General features: G+C 45.9%; 1 protein-coding gene across 3 annotated transcripts in view; it reads right to left on the reverse strand.

Annotated features, from left to right (window-relative positions):
* Positions 1 to 6,807: 6,807 nt before the first annotated feature.
* GRID2IP (Grid2 interacting protein) overlaps positions 6,808 to 18,468 on the reverse strand; it is a 34,475-nt gene continuing 22,814 nt past the window's right edge. For 2 of the 3 annotated variants that reach the window (XM_089539801.1, XM_089539802.1), the window contains 10 exons: positions 17,013 to 17,468; positions 16,459 to 16,546; positions 15,479 to 15,556; positions 14,592 to 14,788; positions 14,260 to 14,415; positions 12,260 to 12,346; positions 11,438 to 11,567; positions 10,439 to 10,557; positions 9,910 to 10,074; positions 6,808 to 9,524 (listed from right to left, as the gene is read on the reverse strand). In XM_089539801.1, the coding sequence (XP_089395927.1) occupies positions 9,453 to 9,524; positions 9,910 to 10,074; positions 10,439 to 10,557; positions 11,438 to 11,567; positions 12,260 to 12,346; positions 14,260 to 14,415; positions 14,592 to 14,788; positions 15,479 to 15,556; positions 16,459 to 16,546; positions 17,013 to 17,468 (1,548 nt within the window). In that variant the 3' untranslated portion in view covers positions 6,808 to 9,452. Of the gene's footprint in view, positions 9,525 to 9,909; positions 10,075 to 10,438; positions 10,558 to 11,437; positions 11,568 to 12,259; positions 12,347 to 14,259; positions 14,416 to 14,591; positions 14,789 to 15,478; positions 15,569 to 16,458; positions 16,547 to 17,012; positions 17,469 to 18,468 lie in introns of all 3 variants that reach the window. The other variant, XM_089539800.1, reaches the window with a different exon arrangement.

Genomic DNA, 18,468 nt, shown 5'->3' on the forward strand with positions numbered 1-18,468 from the left:
CAATGCATAATTCCTTGTGCAGATATTTATGCAATGCATAAATGTAGGATTTTGGTCCAGTCTGGACTGAAAACATTCAGGCAGGGTGACAATGGAGTTTATCAGACGCGAGTTTTTGGCGATTTTTCCTGCCTATCGCGCAATGTTAGCGTCACCCACGTTGCTCAATAACGTGAAAGCGCGATGTTCTTCCAGACGCCATTCATTTCTATGGGAGCCCGTTGCGCAACGCTCCCGTAGTTTAAGTGTCATTCCTCCCCTTTTGGGGCATTGCGGGCAAAAGTGGAAGCCAGGCCATGGTCTCCCGTTATCTTGCGAAATGTGTTGCGAAATGGTTTGGTGTGGTAGACAGCAGTGCAACGCAATGCTAAAGTTACTGATTGCAAAGTTCCCATGATGCTGGGCTACTTTTTGACACCATTCCCTTCTGGTGGCCTTCCTTTTCCAGGACAACCTCCGGGGACGGGGGGGGGGGGGGGGTTGGCTCTGTCTTGCATGAACACCTAGGAGGCTTCCAATGTAAGGAACCCCCAGGGGTCATCCATTCTAGCCCCATTCCTCTTTCCAGCATGGACACCTAGGAGGCTGCAAATGAAAGGGTCCCCTAGGGGTCATCCATCCCAGCCCCATTCCTCTGTCCTGCATGGACACCCGGGGGGCTGCAAATGCAAGGGGTCCCTAGGGTTCATCCATACCAGCCCCATTCCTCTGTCCTGCATGGACACCTAGTAGGCTGTGAATGAAAGGGGACCCTTAAGGGTCATCCATCCCTGCCCCATTCCTCTGTCCTGCATGCACACCCGGGGGGCTGCACATGCAAGGGGACCCTAGGGGTCATCCATCCCAGCCCCATTCCTCTGTCCTGCATGGACACCTAGTAGGCTGTAAATGAAAGGGTCCCCTAAGGGTCATCCATCCCTGCCCCATTCCTCTGTCCTGCATGGACACCTAGGAATCTGCAAAGGAAAGGGGCTCCTAGGGGTGATCCATTCCAGCCCCATTCCTCTTTCCTGCAATGACACCTAGGAGTCTGCAAAAGAAAGGGGCCCCTAGGGGTCATCCATTCCATTTTATTTAATAATAAAAATAATGAAAAAATAAATAAAAATAAAGACAGGGGTGTATATATTTAATAATAAAAATAATGCATCCTGCATCCTCCGCTCCTTGCCACCCCAGAATGCCTCTTGCACTTGTAATAATAATAATGATGATGATGATGATAATAAATTCATCACCGTAAATGCCAGAAAAGGATGCGATTGTCATACTTTATTTTATGACTTTTAAAAGAAATTCAGAGCTGTCCCTGAATTCCTTGCAAAAGCATGTATCATTTTGCCAATTGCCTAATTGACAAAAGCAACAAATGTAACATTCGATGGTAACATTCGCATTTCAGCATGGATTCTCCAAGGAAAAAAGTGCCCTATTATTGTTCCCTTTCACTTTTATTAGCTGACTTCCAGCAAAGGGATACTGTTGCAAAGGGCAAATACACACACACACACACACACACACACATTCCTCAGCAAAAAACACAACAAAACATGCGCTCATTTTGTATATATTTAATAATAAAAATAATGACAAAATAAATAAAAATAAAGACAGGGGTGTATATATTTAATAATAAAAATAATGGGGAAAAATACTGCATTTGCACTCCAAAAGCCACCCTGATTTGCCCTTTTGCCTTCTGTCACCTGTTGCATCCAGATTCCCCTTTTTCCTTCGGCTCTTTCCTTCTCCCCCTCCCCTCCGCTAAATAGGACCCTAGAGATGGGGGGGGAACCCCCTCGCTCCCCCGGAAGCACAAAGGTCAGGATGCCACCAAAGCCTCCAAAGGGCATGTGCAAGTATGTTGATGCGAAATGCGAAAGACAAAAGGAAGGCACTGGTGTAGTAGACAGTTCCGCTATGCATGGTTTCGCATCACACACATCGCAACTTTCGCGCAATTGTAGCGCTAACATAACGTTACGGGGGAATGACGGAAAAGCAAGCAATGTGGTAAGACATTGCGCAAAACAGTCATTTCGCAACATTCTTTACACTTCCTTAGCGCAATTGCAAGGTCCAAACTTGAGTCTGATAAACTCCAATGAATGGGTCATCTAATCCAACCCTCTGACAATGCAGCCACATCCTTGGACTATTACAGCCCAACAAAGGACATCTTGCTTCATTGCCCAAACCAGAGGATGTGCCCTCCTTTTCCTCCCATGGCTAGAAACCAGCCTTTCTTGGTTCTTGCAGCCAAGTCTGGGGTGAAGCATTGCCTTGTTTGCAATGCTCTATGGCAGGTGAGTTTCCCAGGATGAGCTCAAAGGGGACTTTGGGACACTCACCTCTGACACTCCACTCCTCTCCATTCCCACCACCGATGACCCTCTGGTCTTGCAAAGGTATCCTTCTTACGCTGTGAGTGCATGGAAAGTTTGGGGATTTTGTGGATTCTGAGCACAGCCTCATTCATCCCACTCAGTTCCCTCTTTAGCACAAGTGCCTTTGCTTTGCTGGGAGGGAGCAGCCAAGGCCGATCTGAAGGTGGGGGAGAGAAACCGAAAAGAACAAGGGGAGCATTGAAGGAAATCCATTGAAAGCAGGCCCAGAGCGAGATGGCAAACCATGCGCCGGGTTCATTGTTGCCTCTGAAACTAAGTCTGATACTTCTTGGCATTGGGGGCACCCAAAATGCCCCCAAGAACTGGGAATTAAAACTACTCCCTGGACTCCATCGGAAACAAATCCACTCTGGGAAATCATGCTCAGAAACAAGTTTAGATTGGAGATGGAACTCACCAAATATGCTCCTGTCGGCCGTTTGGGTATTGCACTTGTCTACCAATTCACGAAGCGGCTTAAATATTGCCAATGGGCCAAAATGTGCCAACGGGGCTGTTTTCCATTTCCCCCCTTTGCAGTAAGTAGTGTGAAAAGGGGAAATTTATAAGCAGAGAGCTATTCAATCCCTTTGGCCCCTGGTTACTGTTTGAGCCCTGAACGCATGGCAAGGGGGTTTGGTCTGGCGGCCTTATCAGGGATTGGGGGGTCAAATTCCAAAGTGTATCCTCCCCCCCCCCACTCCCTCTTGACGTGCCCAATGCAGGAAAGAAAGAGAGATATGAATGGGATATGAATCAGGAACCATCTACTATCAAAGGTGCGTTTCTGTTGTTGCAGTTGTTGTGTGCCTTCAAATTGTTTCCATCTTACAGCAACCCTATCAAAGGATTTTCTTGGAAACATTTGTTCTGAGGAAGTTTGCCATTGCCTTCCCCTGAGGCTGAGAGTATGTGGCTTGCCCAAGGCCAGCCAATGGGTTTCATAGAACCCAGTGGGAATCAAACCCTGGAATCAAATCCAGAGTTGTAGTCCAACACTGAAACCATTACGCCACACTGGCTTATGTGCATTACTCTGGACATAAAGGAGCATTTCTAAGCAGCCTATTTCCAGATCCACAATGTCTCACAATTGGCAAATGGGTCAGGCAAGGATGCATCTTTTCATCCTGTCTTTTCAACTTGTGTGCAAAACATCTTATAAGAAAAGCAGAAGAAGGAGGAGTGAAAATAGGAAGGAACATCAGTGATCTAAGATATGCAGATGACACCATAATACTAGCAGAAAACATTGCAGACTTAGAGCAACTACTGAGGGAGGTCAAAGAAGAAAGTACAAAGGCAGGCTTAATGCTGAACATAAAGGCCTGTTACAGACTGCCAAAATAAAGCTGCTTCGGGTTTCTTTGGAGGTATACTATTTAAATGATGCCTGGGTCCTAAGAGTCCGGAGGTCGCGCCAAAGCCACACTCCATTCCTAACCACTGGAGTCCAGCTTTGGTGCAGCTTCCGTATTCTTAGGATGCATGCATCATTTAAACAGCATACCTCCAAAGAGACCCGAAGCAGCTTTATTTTGGCAGTCTGTAACAGGCCAAAGAAAACAAAAATAATGACCACAGCGAGGACCATACTTTGGATGAAACTTTGATCAGAATGGGGATTGCAGTCAATTGATCAGAAGAAGACTAAGAATGGGGAGGGCAGCTATGAAAGAACTAGAAAACCTCCTAAAAAGCAAAGATATACAACTGAGCGCCAAAGTCAGAATCGTTCAAGCAATGCCAATGTCACTTTAAAAAATTCCAGCTAGACAGAGGAAAAAGAAGAAAAGGAGGCTGTCTGGGCACAGAAAGCCATTGTCAAAAGCAGCTTCACTGTCAAAGGCTTTGTCAACCGAGGCACATCCATATTCAAAAGTACAGTTGTTTTATTTACATCCTTTTGGAAGCTGCTCCTGGAACTTTGAACTGGACGCCAAACGCCGAAGTAACACAAATAAAGAGATTGTGCATGGAGTGCCACATCCAACTTTCTTTTCTGCAGAAACCAACCGTAATGATGGGAGCCAAGCTGGAGGGCTGCGGAGTGAGGTTGCAAATTCCACACATTCCTCCCCTCTTATTGTCTTTTCAAAAATGCTGCAGCTGGTCTGGATTTATCTATCTTGGCACAGGGATTTTCTTCATGTGATCAGCTGTATGTGTGTGTGTCTGTGAACACACACGCATCTACAAACACAAATCTATTGCATTTGCATTGCATTGCATTTCTGTATGGAAATATCCATTTCATATTCCATGAACTGCTAAGGAGAAGGAAGAAGGCAAGAAAAGTCTTTTTTCTTTCACTAGCCAACTCTTTCAGGGGGCAGTCTTTTTAATAAGGTTATTGTTGGTATCTACTGCTTCTTATTGGATCTATTCTTAAAATGTTTTGCTTTGTTTTATATTTCTGTTTGTTAATCACTTCTATCAATATATATATATATATATATATATATATATATGCATAATTTTAGTGATTGCATCTTTCTGAGATCCAGGACAAACCTGCTAGAAATGCTGTTTGCTTTTCAGTCGCCTATATTCGTAATTCTGACTCCCTTGGCTGTGTGTTTTCCATGTTTGTGCCATGTATTGCAAGGAATCCTCAGCTTCTGAGATTCGTTGGTGGTCTTCCATCCAAGTACTCACCAGGGCTGACCCTGCTGAACATCCAAGAACAGACAGGATCTGCTGCCTTTGGGGTATTCAGGCTCACAAGTGCCTTCTAGTCACCTTTTGATTTATGGTGACCCCACGAATTTCATAGGGTTTCCATAGGCAACCCTATGGATGTTTTGCCAATTCTGACATAGCACCTCCAGCACCTGGGATTCCTTGGTGGTATTCCATCCAAGAACTAGCTTCCAGGGCCAGACAGCATCTACTGTCTTTCGGGTATTAAGGCCCTAGTAGTAGTAGAAGTAGTAGTAGTAACAATAATAAATAATAATATGTAAGACTTGTGGCCACCGGGCATCCTGGAACTCCGCTTTGTCATTCTTCCTCCTTGCTAAGGCATCAGTCAGCAGGGCTAGTGAATGACTGGCCTTGGTTGCCCCACCCCACTCTTAGCCTTGCATGGCCAAAGACAAAGTGAGGCTTATGCCAGGTCTGGGCTCTCTGCCCAAGATGACCTCAGGCCGTCACACACACCAGCCTGCAAATATCACCCTTCCCCTGGTCTCCTCTCCACCATCCTCCAGGGAAGGAGTACAGGGGTTTCACTTGGGGTGTCCTTGGGGCATGGACTACATCGGTTGACACCTCAGTGTGTGCTGGCCAGCAGCTCTGCCAGATGTGGAAAGGCTGCAGGGTGGCACAAGGAGCCCATTTGCACCAGTGGATCCTGGTGCGATGGGGTGCCTTCAATCCTTAGTGGCTTTGCTGGCCAGTTGGTCAAGAGAGTCACCTCTTTTTGCCCTTCTGGCCAGCAGTTCCGCCGGACCCAGTAAATGCTTTTGAAGAGAGAAGGGGGTGTTAGAAATGACCCACACACCAGATATTAAATAAACTAGGTACACCACTGCCATTGCAAAAAACTACAAGAATGCAAAACAGGTTAAGTTTTGCACAGGGCACCCCACTGAACTTGCAGGGCAGAGTTCAGAGGCAGAAAAGTTAAGAAAATGTGACAAGAGTTTTATCCAAGAGAGCCAAGCAGAAACGAATAATGAATGGCTGCGGCTCTCCATTGAGAAATCGGGTTTATTCCTTTCCCTTTTGGCACTCAATCAGAGGGTTGGCCCACAGTTAATGATGTTCTCCCCACAAAGCCAACTTGTAAACAAGGACCATAGGGGATACTCAGGGCAATATGAGGAGATGCTATATGGTAAGCAAGGGTGAAGAGCATGCAACAGTCAGGGCATTTGCCAGTGCTGTCTCTGCCAGCTGCCAGGCTCATGGTTATGACAGATCAAGGGCACTCAATAACTCTTTATGGATTCTTCTAGTTCAAAAAATTCAAAGATATAGCCGCGTTAGTCTGTGGGAGCAGTATGTAGAAAGAACTTGTAGCACCTTTGAGACTCACTGAGATAAAGAAGTTGGCAGCATGAGCTTTCCTAGACTTCTGGATGCATTTGGTGGAGTGGTACAGACATATATATGCCATTGGTATGTGAGAATGTCAATTCAAATTCAAAATCCTTTGGGTATGGAAATGAAGTAGCAAGTCCAGTTTTAATGATGGTCATTTGTAGACAAAGACATAGCCATTGGATACGAAAATAAGATGGGAACGCAGAAACTCCATTGTTATTTGGGTATTTCTTACAAAACACCTGAGAACTCCAGCAGCAAATACTGGAACCTGTTGACTCATTTGCTCTGTCTAGAGGAGTCCTCTTCTGTCTCTCTCCGTAAGTCTTGCATCAGGAACAGAGTAACAAGTGTTATACATGGGGTGTAATCTTCCACGGGGATGCCTTTGTTGCAAGAAGGAAGGTTGCTTTATTGCAAGGGAGGAGCACAGAGATTCAGACAGACACACAAAGCTGGGCATATATATTTATATATACACAGTCCTTGGTAGGAGCTCTCCAACCTTTGGAAAAACATCACAAGAAAATGCCACCCAGAAACAGAGATTGGAGTCAGCCTTGCAGCCTCGCACAATGACAACAGTGAGCAAATCTAGTCATAAAAGCGCCTCGATAGATTCAAATAAACAGCTCTTTTGGGAAGGGAAAAATAAAATTATCTGGGCACTATACATCTCATTCAGAATAAAGAGTGGCAATGATAAATATATATCGAGACAGACCATAAGAGGGAGATTGTTGTTACCTGCACTGCATCCTTATCAGTTTCATATCACTTTGTCAGAGCTCCATCCTGAGGAATCCCAGAATATGTAGTACAGAAGCTGGCTTGGCCAATTGGCAGCAATTCTGGAACCACAGTCAAGGTAGGGGACGCGGAGGTTTAAAATTATTCCACTGGATAGTTTAAATTGTATTATTGGAGTAAATATATGCAATTTTTATGAGTTTAGTAAATCTTTGCATTATTGTTAAATAAGTATTCATAATTACCAGGCTTTCCTTTTCCCTCATTAATTGATCCCAAATATTAATGTCACATAGTTTTAATTATTTTAGTCTTTAAAAACCTGTTTTTAATTCATTATGATGTTTAAGACGTTTTCAGCTTACTGGAAAGTCAGTATGCAAAGGGATCTTGTAGCACCTTTTGAGAAAGAAGTTGTTGCATGAGCCTTTGTAAATTTGAGTCTACTTCTGCCAATGTTTTGATGTTTTAATGTTATCTATAAGCCTCCCTGAGATCATTTTGATATAGGACAGAGTATATAAATATTTTAATACTAAATAAATAAATAAATCAAATGTGAAACTGGATCAAACTACATCTACGAACTACGTCCAGAATTGAAGTGACTGACTTCCCCATGCAGGAGTCAACTATGACTCTGGGTTCAAATCCCTGCTGAGGAATGTAAACCCAGTGGGCAACCTTGGGCAAGTCACACTCTCTCAGCCTCAGAGCAAGGTAAAGCCAAACCCCTCTGAACAAATCTTTCCAAGAAAATCCCATAAAGGGCTCACCCTAGGGTTGAAAAAGACCTGAAGGCATGCAACACCAACATCACATTCTCAGCTCCTTTCTTCTCAGCATGCCTTGGTACTTTCTAGGTACCCTTTGCAAACTACAAACCCCATGATACCTCTGGATGCAGTTATGACCATTCCAGTGATGTGAAGCTGAGTAGCAAAGATGCCGCACAACAAGAGACTCAGTCATCAAAAGAAGCTAACCTGGCACTTGAAAAATGGCAAGAAGAAACAGTTTGCAGGAGGAGATATGGCTGGGCTACCGTCTTGGAAAAGAAAGGAAACCAAAGAAGCCCGAGAGGCGAGTGTGGTTTGGTATTGTTAATGCACTGGATGGTGGCAAGTCCATGTTTTCAGCCAAGGCCACAGTGAACCTGCTTTTTCCTCTATTGATGGCGCATGGACAGAAATGACAAGAGCCGATGTTGCTTCTGCCAGTGATGCAAGGAGTGATCTGTGTTGCAAGGAGCCCCTTGGGGTTAATTTTCTAAACCATGTCTAATGGGACATTAGAACCAACAGCTGCCATGGAGCCATCCAATTCCTCAGGAGATGATTTTTTTTAAAAAAAATCTCAAAATCCTGGCTGCGAAAGATCCCCAGGTATTCACACTGTACAGCAGACTGACCCTACTTTTACTGCCATGGCTGGGGTCCTGGGATTTGTAGTTCGACGATGGGCTTGAATTCTCCAGGATATTCCCCAGGACTACAGCCTTAAAGCAATGCAGCACAGAGCAAAATAAACATCCCTGGGTTCTGTAGGATGGAGCCATGGCAGTTAAAATTGGATCACAGTGCTATCGCTGTGTAGTGTGGACACTTGGCATGTTAGCAATGTCTATGCACAGCCCTCCTTGAATTAGAGTGCGGTGCAAAGAACATAGCCCTAGAGATTCTTGGGATTCTTGGAAAAGGGCAAAGAGCAATGCAAACCAGCTTGTGTGAGCTGGACACAAGGGGTTCTCAGGGGTTGCTCAGGTGAGCTGGAAAACTGGCAGTTGCTCTCATGGGGAAAGGGGTCAGGATATGAGGGGGGTAAACCTGCCTTCTCCCCCACTTGCACCAATCTATGGGTTGGTCAATTCCATGCAACCCACTGAGACCTCCTACCTCTCTTTGCAAAGAAATGGAATTCCAGAAAGGCCATTAAAAATGAAGATAAAAGAAAGGTGAGCAATGGGCTGTCTTCATGCGCCCTCCACGTGGAGGATTTCACCTCTCCTGAATAATGCAGAGGAGAAAAATGTCCACTCCTTGAGTCTCTAGAGACCCAGCAAAGTGGTCCTTTCCACTTCCCTGTTGCTCCCTTAATGCACCTTGAGGGCACAGGCAGAGATGTCTTCCCCAGACAGAAGAAGGAAAACAACGTCTTTGCTGTCCCCAATGGTTTCTCCATCCACGCTGAGTTGCCACTCCTTGTATTTACAGCCAGGCATCACCTGAAGCACCTGCCTTCTGTTCCCAGTCCTCGATCATCCGGTCACCAAGCAAGAGGTGGCGTTACCCTCAGACTCCGCTGGGGCTCTCCAGCTTGGATGTCGCTGAAGGCCCTCTGTGGGAAAAGAAGGAAACAAGGGAGAGGTTGTTGTCTTGTTGTCAGTTCAGGCAACGTACTAAGGTTGGATGGATTAGGTCCTTGGACAGAGCCTTGAAAGTTTGGACTATAAACCAAGATTGCTCTAATGACAAGAGATGCCAGCCCTACACGCCAAGTCCCATATTCTCTGAGACTGCAAAAGTCAAAGCCACAAATGCAGAGGGCTGACTGTTGTGCAGCAGCGGCCGCCTTGGATGACTCTTTTAAAGTTGGGAATATAACCCACAGCAAATTGGCCACCCTTTCAATATAGAAGCCAACAGCTAGCTCTTTGGCTGGCTGACCATTACCATCCCAGATCGAGGCCAAGAAACCAGCAACCCACAGAGTTGGACCTCACCTCAAACTTGCTCATGAACTCAGCGAAAATGCCAAAGAAGGCTTCGGAGGTGGTGACTTTTGCATCTTCCCCAAAGAAGGAGAGGACTTTGCTGAACTCTTCCATGGCTCTGTGCTGAAGATCCTCCAGGGACTGGATGGTGGGATGAGCCATCTCCAAGAAGGCCTACAGAGGAGGAAGGCTAAGGAGAAACACATGCCTAGGGTGGGATTTTGTCTTCCAAACTTCCAGAAAGGACCACTGGCCTTGTAGTGAGAAACAGACCCCAGGATGAATTGCCAGAGAGAAAGAAAGTTGGGGAGGCAAGGAGAGAAAGAGATGCCTTTGCTTCCTTTAATCTCATTTATTCCATAGAAACCCAATTCCAAAGCCATCGCTTTGTAAGATTTCGTGGTGTCAGACTGCATCAGTTCTGCAGCGTGCCAGCAGCCTAGGTTTTCCAAGTGTCAGAAAACTCATATTTTGGTCCAGTTAGCAAACAATAGGAAATATTGTCCTTCATCCCTACTTTTCCCAGGCCAAAGGATACGCTCATCACAGTTGTGAACCTGTCCTCGGGGGAAGGCACCATATTCTGGCAGGCCATTTCGATCTCCTCGATGGTGGTATGGAGGTCATTGAGGTCCACCATTAAAGTTCTCTGATTCACTAAAGCAAAAGAAGAAGTAGAGGGGAAGCATTAAGGAAACTGGGTCCCTGCATCTCCTTCTCCCCCTTTTTGCCATGAAATCAAAGGTAGTTGCTATCCTCACAGTATACCTCCTTTTCTCCAGACCCAGTTTGCAGCATGTACAGCTCTGGTCTCTGTAAACATGCAAAGCACCATTAAATTTTTCTCTTTGGCTTCTGGTCACCACAATTCAAGAAAGATGTGGACAAACTGGAGTGCATCCAGAGAAGGGTGACCAAAATGGGGAAAAGTCTGGAAATCATAAAGCTCTATAAGGATCGACTAGGGGATCTGGGTATGTTTAACCTGGAGAAGAGAAGGTTAAGGATGACATGATGGCCATGTTTAAATATTTGAAGAGATGTCACATTGAGGAGGGAGCAAATTTGTTTTCTGCTGCTCCAGAGAAGAGGACCTGGAGCAATAGATGCAAACTACAGTAAAAGAGATTCCACCTAAACATGAGGAAGAACTTAATGATGGTGAGAGCAGTTTGGCAATGGAAGATGCTACACCAGATGGTGATGGAGGTTTTTAAGCAGAAGCAGGATGGCCATCTGTGACATGGAGGGCTTGGATTGTTTCTTCTTGCATGGCAGATTGAGGTTGAACTGGATAGCCTTTGTGGGTGTCTTCCAACTCTGTATGATTCCTGCACCTTGACTCTGGCAAATTCAGGACATGCCGTTCCTTTCCATAAACTCCACAGGGGAATGAGCCACAATGCACAACAGCCCTTCTGATTTGCCCTGGAAGAGGCAGCCCCAATAGACCGACCTCTCCAGGGCAGGAAGCCTCTGTTTCCAGGGAAAGCCAAGATATGTGTCAGAAGATCCTCCCTTTCCTTGGCCATCTTACCTTTGGCAGCATGTGGCACCGTGGGCAGGTCCTTGGCAAAGCCCAGGAGTTCTGGGAAATGTTGGCTAAGCGATTTGGCAAGAATATGCAGAAAGGTGGATTTCCCATCAACAGTCTTGGTCGTGTTGAGCTGGAAGAAAGCCAAACAAAGCACACCAAAAATAGTCAGTGGAACTCTGCACCACAAGATGTCTCCTGAATAATGTACATGTAGCCCTCCAGGGCTGTTTTTGTAGACACTGGAGACCCCCAAATTACTTTTAAAAGAACAACAACCAATAATTCTTAAAATGGCCCCTAGGAGTTTCAGGAGGAATTATCCACAATTTTGCTCCTACTTCGGAAACTTGGCAGGAACTTTCCTTGCTCTATAAATTTAGAAGTCAAATGACATATTGAGGGCAATGAGCATTCCCAGCAAGTGGCCCATTCCTCCTCCTGCAACGAGCTGCTCTGAGAGCCTTTAGGGCTGAAGGACGGGGTATAAATACCATACATAAATAAATAAACAAGGATTTTGAGAAGAGTGATTCTGCAGTCTTCTTCAAATGTTAAATTCTGCAAATTTAGCCTATGTTTATTTTCACAGGCCCAGAAAGCGCAAGATGGGTGAGTGAAGAAAACTGCATGCAAAGACAAACCTGTATTTCAGCTTTCAGAGGAGCACCTCTCCAAAAACAAATCCTTTTGTGTTAAACATACCATTTTGTTGGACCCTATGAATTGGGAATTTTCATGGCACAGGGCTGAGAGAATGACATGTTTCCTTTCGTTTAACTGGAATACCCTTTTTCCCTAGCAGACCTCTCTGGCGCCACTAACCTCAGTCAGGAAGTTGATTTTGAAGCCAGTGGTTTTGCTGGTCTTTGGTTGCCCGTGGTTCAGGTAGTTGCCCATGGCCAGCACAAACTGCAAAGAGAAGGCTTTGTAATAATAACTGGTCGATAAAGCAAAGACATACAACTGAGCACTAAAGTCAGAACCATCCAGGCCATTGCATTCCCCGAATGTAAGAGCTGGACAGTGAAGAAAGCAGACAGAAAGACAATTAACTCATTCGAAATGTGGTGCTGGAGAAGAGTACTTAGGATTCCATGGACAGCCAAGAAGACAAACAAATGGGTTCTTGAACAGGTCAGACCAGGGCTCTCTTTGGAATGATCAAGTTGGGCTATCGTACTTTGGCCATATCATAAGGCATGGGTCACAAGAAAAAACAATAATGCTAGGAAAGGTGGAGGGAAGAAGAAGGAGAGGAAGACCACAAACCAGATGGATAGACTCCATCAGGGGGGTTATTATGGGCAAGGGCTTGCAGGATCTGGGCAAGACTGCAGTGGAGTAACAAAACAAACAAACAAGCTTCATTTACTGTATATACTCATGTATAAGTCTAGAAATTTAGGTTGTAAAATTGACCCAAAAAACTTGAGTCGATTTATCCATGAGTCAATGTAAGTACTGTATCTTAATTCTTATTTAAAAGAAGGAACCAGCTCCTGGTGAAAAGCAAGATTATAATATGTGAAGCACCGACCCGCTCTATTCTCTCATCCATCCAGCCTTAAGAGTAAGCACAAAGAGCTATGTCTGCTGGAATTTTATAAGTTCTTTCACATTGTTTTGCTTTGCTTCATCCTTTAGATCCTTTGCTATATGGCCCTAAGTTTTACCCTCGACTTATCCACGGGTCATAGCAAAATCCATAATTTTGGCCTGAAAACGTGCCCTCAACTTATACATGAGGTTGACTTATAGTCGAGTAGATACAGTATATACCGCTTCATATTGCCTAAGCAGTTTACAACTGTAAGCTAATTTTCCCTCAACAATCTGGGAAGTCATTTTAGTGACCTCCTCGGAAGGATGCAAGCCTGAGTCAAGCTTGAGCCCCTTTGCTGGTCTTGAACTCACAACCTTGTGGTTTTGAGTGAGTGGCTGCAGTACAGGCATTTAACCACTGTGCCACCAGGGATTCATGGAGATATCTCATCTACAGGGTCACCATGAGTTAGAACTATTACAAATTTCATGCACAAAATGTCATACAAAAAATTATTTACAAATATTGGGTATAAAATTACCCTCCAGCTATGTGTATATGAAACGTAAGTGAATTCTGTGTTCTGACTTGGGTCCCACCTTGAAGATATCTCTGTGAGGCCCTTTGACCCCTTCTCCTCCCTGTTTGGGGGGTCAAAGATGAGCTCCCTATCTCTTCCAGAAACTTCCTCTGGGGCTGGGACCTGCTCATGGTTCTGGGAAAGGCACGCTTCAATCGTAACTTGGAGTTAATGGGTAGCCAGCAATGTTAACCAGGTGTCATTCTGGCATCATTAGGGATCATTTGGAATTCCTCTCTGGTCACGTCCCGCTTTGTTCCAAGAGGAACTCTCCCATTCAACCCTCCTCCAAAGCTCACTTTTACTTCGTTGAAGCTCCCCAAACCTGGCCTTTTCCTAACAGAGAGAGAACAGGGGAAGATGGTTTTTGCAGTCCCTTCTAACTCTGTGTGCCTACCTTCTTTGCTACCCAGCCTCTTCCTTTGCAAGCTCTACATGCAACTTGAACTTTACCCTGCTAGTTAGCAGAGATATTACAGTTTAAGAAGGAGCATCACTAGGAGAGTTCAGACCACACCGGGTGACACTTCAAGGGGGGTATATGAATGCCTGATGGGTGATGCCAGTGTTAAAAGGGCAGCACCTCATCTGCCCAGACAGATGGGGGTCTGCTTCTAGGAAATTTCCCCAGGAACCACAAAATGCCCAGGAAGTGGCTGCTCCCTTGTGGCCACAGCAAATACACTTGTCTTGCCTGACCTCTAAGATTTTTGCCAGTTTCTTGCTGTTCTTCAGCTCCAGGGAAGCGTTGAAAATGCACTCGTAGCTGGCAGTGATCTCCTCTGTCTTCTCTGGCAGAGTGGTCTTGAAGTGGAGGCTACGCAGCCGGGTTTTATATTCGGGAACCAAAAGCATCTGGAAAAGGAAGGAAAAGATGAGGACACAGAATGGCAAGGAGCAGGTGTCTTTGGAGGAGTGCTTGACGAGACGTGTCCAGTTTCCATCTGTGAAATGCTAGAGGATGTGTTGCTGGACCATGCCACCTTCCCTGCCTCCATGGAGCAACAGCATCAGCATCCTTTGTGGCCCACCTGCAAGACAAATTGGTCTGGCTCGCTCAGTTTGCTGGGGTTGCCCTGGAAGCTGTGGTACTGCTGGACCTCCTCGGCATCCGGGGCATAAAGAAGCAGCTGCTTGATGTGCGTGGCCTCCAGACGGTCGCTCTCCATGTTCAAGAGGATTTGGCGCAGCTCAATGTGGGAGAGCTTGAGGTGGGCAATCAGGATGGCTGGGCAGAGAAGGAGAAGCATGATAGGAAACTCAGTATGAGGCTGCCTACATTTTAAGATCCTCAGGGGATGGCTTTCTCTCATTCCCACCAGCCTCACAGGTGCATCTCATGAGGACTCAGGATTCAGAACCTTCTGGGTGCGCTCCTGGCCTCCGTCCACAGGAGCTAAGCCGGGCCTCTCTCTGGTCTCCTTCTGCCAATACTCTTCTTATTTAAGCTTTTCGCATGACTGACCTGCGATTGTAATCACAGTTCTTTTGGGAATGGTGTATTCCTATATGGCAGAATGGGGTTGAATTAGATGGCCCTCCAACTCTCAAATTCTGTGACTGGGAAGAGCTTCCCAACTGTTAGAGCTGCCTCAAGAGGTGGTGGACTTTCCATCTTTGGAGTTATTTAAACAGAGGTTGAATGGGCAACTTTTAGGAGTTCTTTGGCTGTGTCTTCCTCCCTGGCAACATGGTCCTTGGGTTGCCATCCAGCCCAGTGACTATATGGGCCTTCCAGCGCAATGATTTTGTTATTCCACCTCTACAGTTCTCTGATTCTGAGGTCTGTTGGAGAGTGTGAGCAACCAGGCCTGGGCACAGGGAAAGGCCCACCTCTCCTCTCCCTAAATACCTTTCCACATCCTTGCCCCTTGATTGCAGGGAATCCACTCTCCCTCCTCCCTGGGCATCCACTTACCTGTGTTGTAGGCCTTCTTGTGTGAGAGAATCTCAACCACATCTTTCTTTTTAAAGGACTCTGGCAAGGGGTTCGGCTCTAGAAGAGAAACTGGAAGATTTAATCAGAGATAAGGATGGGGTTTGGGAATCCAGGAAGGAAAAAACAAGGGATATGGAGGGGAGTCATTGTGAGGCAGGGAAGCACAATGTGGGAAAGGAGGACAAATGGTGTTGCAATGCTGGTGCATGCCGGGAAATCCTTGAATGCCACCATTTAGCATGGCACATGCATCCCTGGGCTGGAGAGCAGACGGTCAGCTGCAAAATGGCAAGACAACACACATGAGATCCCAGACTCCAACTGGAAATGAGACTGTGCTACCATCACCAAGTCCCTGCCTGGCCAACCCACCTCCTCATTTTCTCCTTAGTCTTTGATTTTTAACACCTTTGCCTGATGAAGAAGCCAGTGGAGCTTTGAAACCTTGCATCATATATTTTGTGCATTTTGGTTGTTCCAGTAATCGCTTTTATCAACTCAGCTGTTTTGTGGATTTTGAATGTTACTGTACAGTATTATAACACTGTGGCATAAGAGAAAGGATTTCCCCCTGCTCTGGAAGGTCTATGCAGGTGATGGCTAAATCTACAATTTTAAAATACAAAAAAGCTGCTTTAAGCACTTAATTCATAGTTGTTCCTCACCAATAAGAAGGTTGTTCTACATTGCGGCAACAGCCTCAGGCCCATAAATATTTTGCAAAGAAAAAAAACCAGGTGTATTTCTGCACAGAAGAAATTTCCCAAAACACTTTGGGATATGCAGATACTGAGCAAGGACTGCACAAAATTATTAATTCTTCCCACATGGACACAATGGAGAGAAAACAGAAATTATTTGTCCTGGGATATGAGGAGGAGGAAACAAAGGTTTAAATCCATAAGACAGACAGAGAGAGTTGCTGGTGTTTGCCATCACAGAGAGACCTTAAGACTCACTTGTGGGCTTCTGGGTTCCAAAATGCAGCTCCAAATCAAGGTACTTGACCATGTCACTCAGTTTGTCATAGTCAGAGTCTTCCCCAAGCTGTGAAAGGAAAGATTATTATTAGTAGCAAGAGTATATTTATTTATATCCTACCTTTTCCTCACTTTGGGACCCAAGGGAGCTTGCGACGGTTAAAGGAAACACAGCTTTAAAATATACTAAATATAAACATTAAAAATATTCAACTAAGATAGGAACACAACAACAGAAACAAGGTGCCAACAGGATTTAAGACTTTGTATTAAAATGGTAGAGTCCCAACTAGCAATTGCAATAGCAAGTACGTTTCTATACTGCTTACTGACGTACTAAGCAGTTTACAAAGTGTAACCCTAACCTGAAACAAGCAGGGTACTCATTTTTGCGACCCAACTGGTACAAGCTTTCAGGTTTCACAGGATGCTTGCAAATAAAGGAATTTTGAATTTTAGGAGGGATACAGGCCAAGGTGGTTGTATGCATGCTACCCATCCAGAAGTCATTTCCTTGCATGTGCAGCACATACCTGACCCCAGATGGTGCCTTCTGAATTCTCCACTTGCTCCCAACGCAGCCGCTTGACGCTCATGTGGTTGGAGTTGCTCCTTCGGGGGACGATTCCTCCTCGGGGGGCCGATGGGGGTGCACAGGGGACTGGGGGAGGAGGGGGTGGTGGGGGAGGCGGGGGTGCAAGCTGGGAGTGCCCAGGTGGGGGGTTGGCATGGGGGGACAAGGAAGAGGAGGAAGCGGCAGGGGCAAAGGTCTTCTTCCCTTTCTCGGGGTTCCTCTGGTCCTCTTTGGGGTCGTGGAACTGGGGAGGGGGTGGTGGCGGTGGTGGCGGTGGGGGGCTAATGGGAGGAGGAGGGATGTGGTCCGAAATGGTGGAGTAGGTGAGGGAGCTCCCTTCACTACTGCTCAGGTCTTCGCTGGCGCTGCTCAGGTCATTGGTGACGTAGCTGCCCTGGTCATCATGGAAGCTCATCTGGGTGGCATGGGAAAACAAGAAGAGGGGTGCTCAGAGACACTCCATAGGGCAGTGGGAGATTATGGAGAAGGGGCTGTGAGATGCATCAGGGAGAGGCACAGCTGTCCTGCTCTGGTGTGGAGCATGGGATACCGATGCACCGATTCCCAGACACTGCAATTCTCCCAAATCTTAGCCTCGCTAGTAGATGATTGCCATCCTGAAGGATCTGAAATGTTCTTGCCACAAGGCAGCAGATCCTGTCTGATCCTGGAAGCTAAGTAGAATCAGGCCTAGTGAGTATTTCGATGGGGGACTGCCAAGGAATATCTTGTGATGTAGGCTGTATATATAGGAGGAAGGAACTGGCAAAACCACCTCTGTGTATTTCGTGCGTAAGACAACCTATGAAATCCATGCGAGGTCCGAAGTCAACCAGTGACTTGAAGGCACACAGGTACATGCACATATGATACAGTCCTTTGGTCCTTCCAAACAACTTGGAGGATCTATTTCTTACCATGTCCAGGGGTCTCTAAAAACCACGCTATAGGCAACCAGTCCATGTCAGCTTGGAACTGGTGATATTCCAATAGATAGTGGTGGCTGATGGCTTCCACATCATGGGTGTATGGGTGTGGGTGTGTGCATGCGCGTGCACAGGGAATTGACTCTGGGTTTTCAGTTATCCAAGGGTGCCTCTAGACTGGAGAAATAATGCTGTTTGACACCACTTTAATTGCTGTGGCTCCACCTACAGAATCCTGGGATTTATAGTTTTTGTGAGGCACCAGCACTCTGTGGCAGAGAAGGCTAAAGCTACAAATCCAAGGATCCCATAGGATGGAGCAACAGCACTTGTTGTCAAACTACATTATTTCTATAGTGTAGATGCACCTCAAGGGACTACTGAAACTGTCCAGAGGCAAGGTCTAGCACTTGGATGGCTCCTTTAGACAAAAACCATGCCCTACTGACATGGACGCCATCAGGCACTGGTGCCAACAGATGGTCTCCT

This window comes from Sceloporus occidentalis, unplaced genomic scaffold (assembly GCF_023333645.1).
Source record: "Sceloporus occidentalis isolate IW3139 unplaced genomic scaffold, rSceOcc1.0.p SCAF_10, whole genome shotgun sequence".
In the NCBI taxonomy this organism is placed as follows: Eukaryota; Metazoa; Chordata; class Lepidosauria; order Squamata; family Phrynosomatidae; genus Sceloporus; species Sceloporus occidentalis.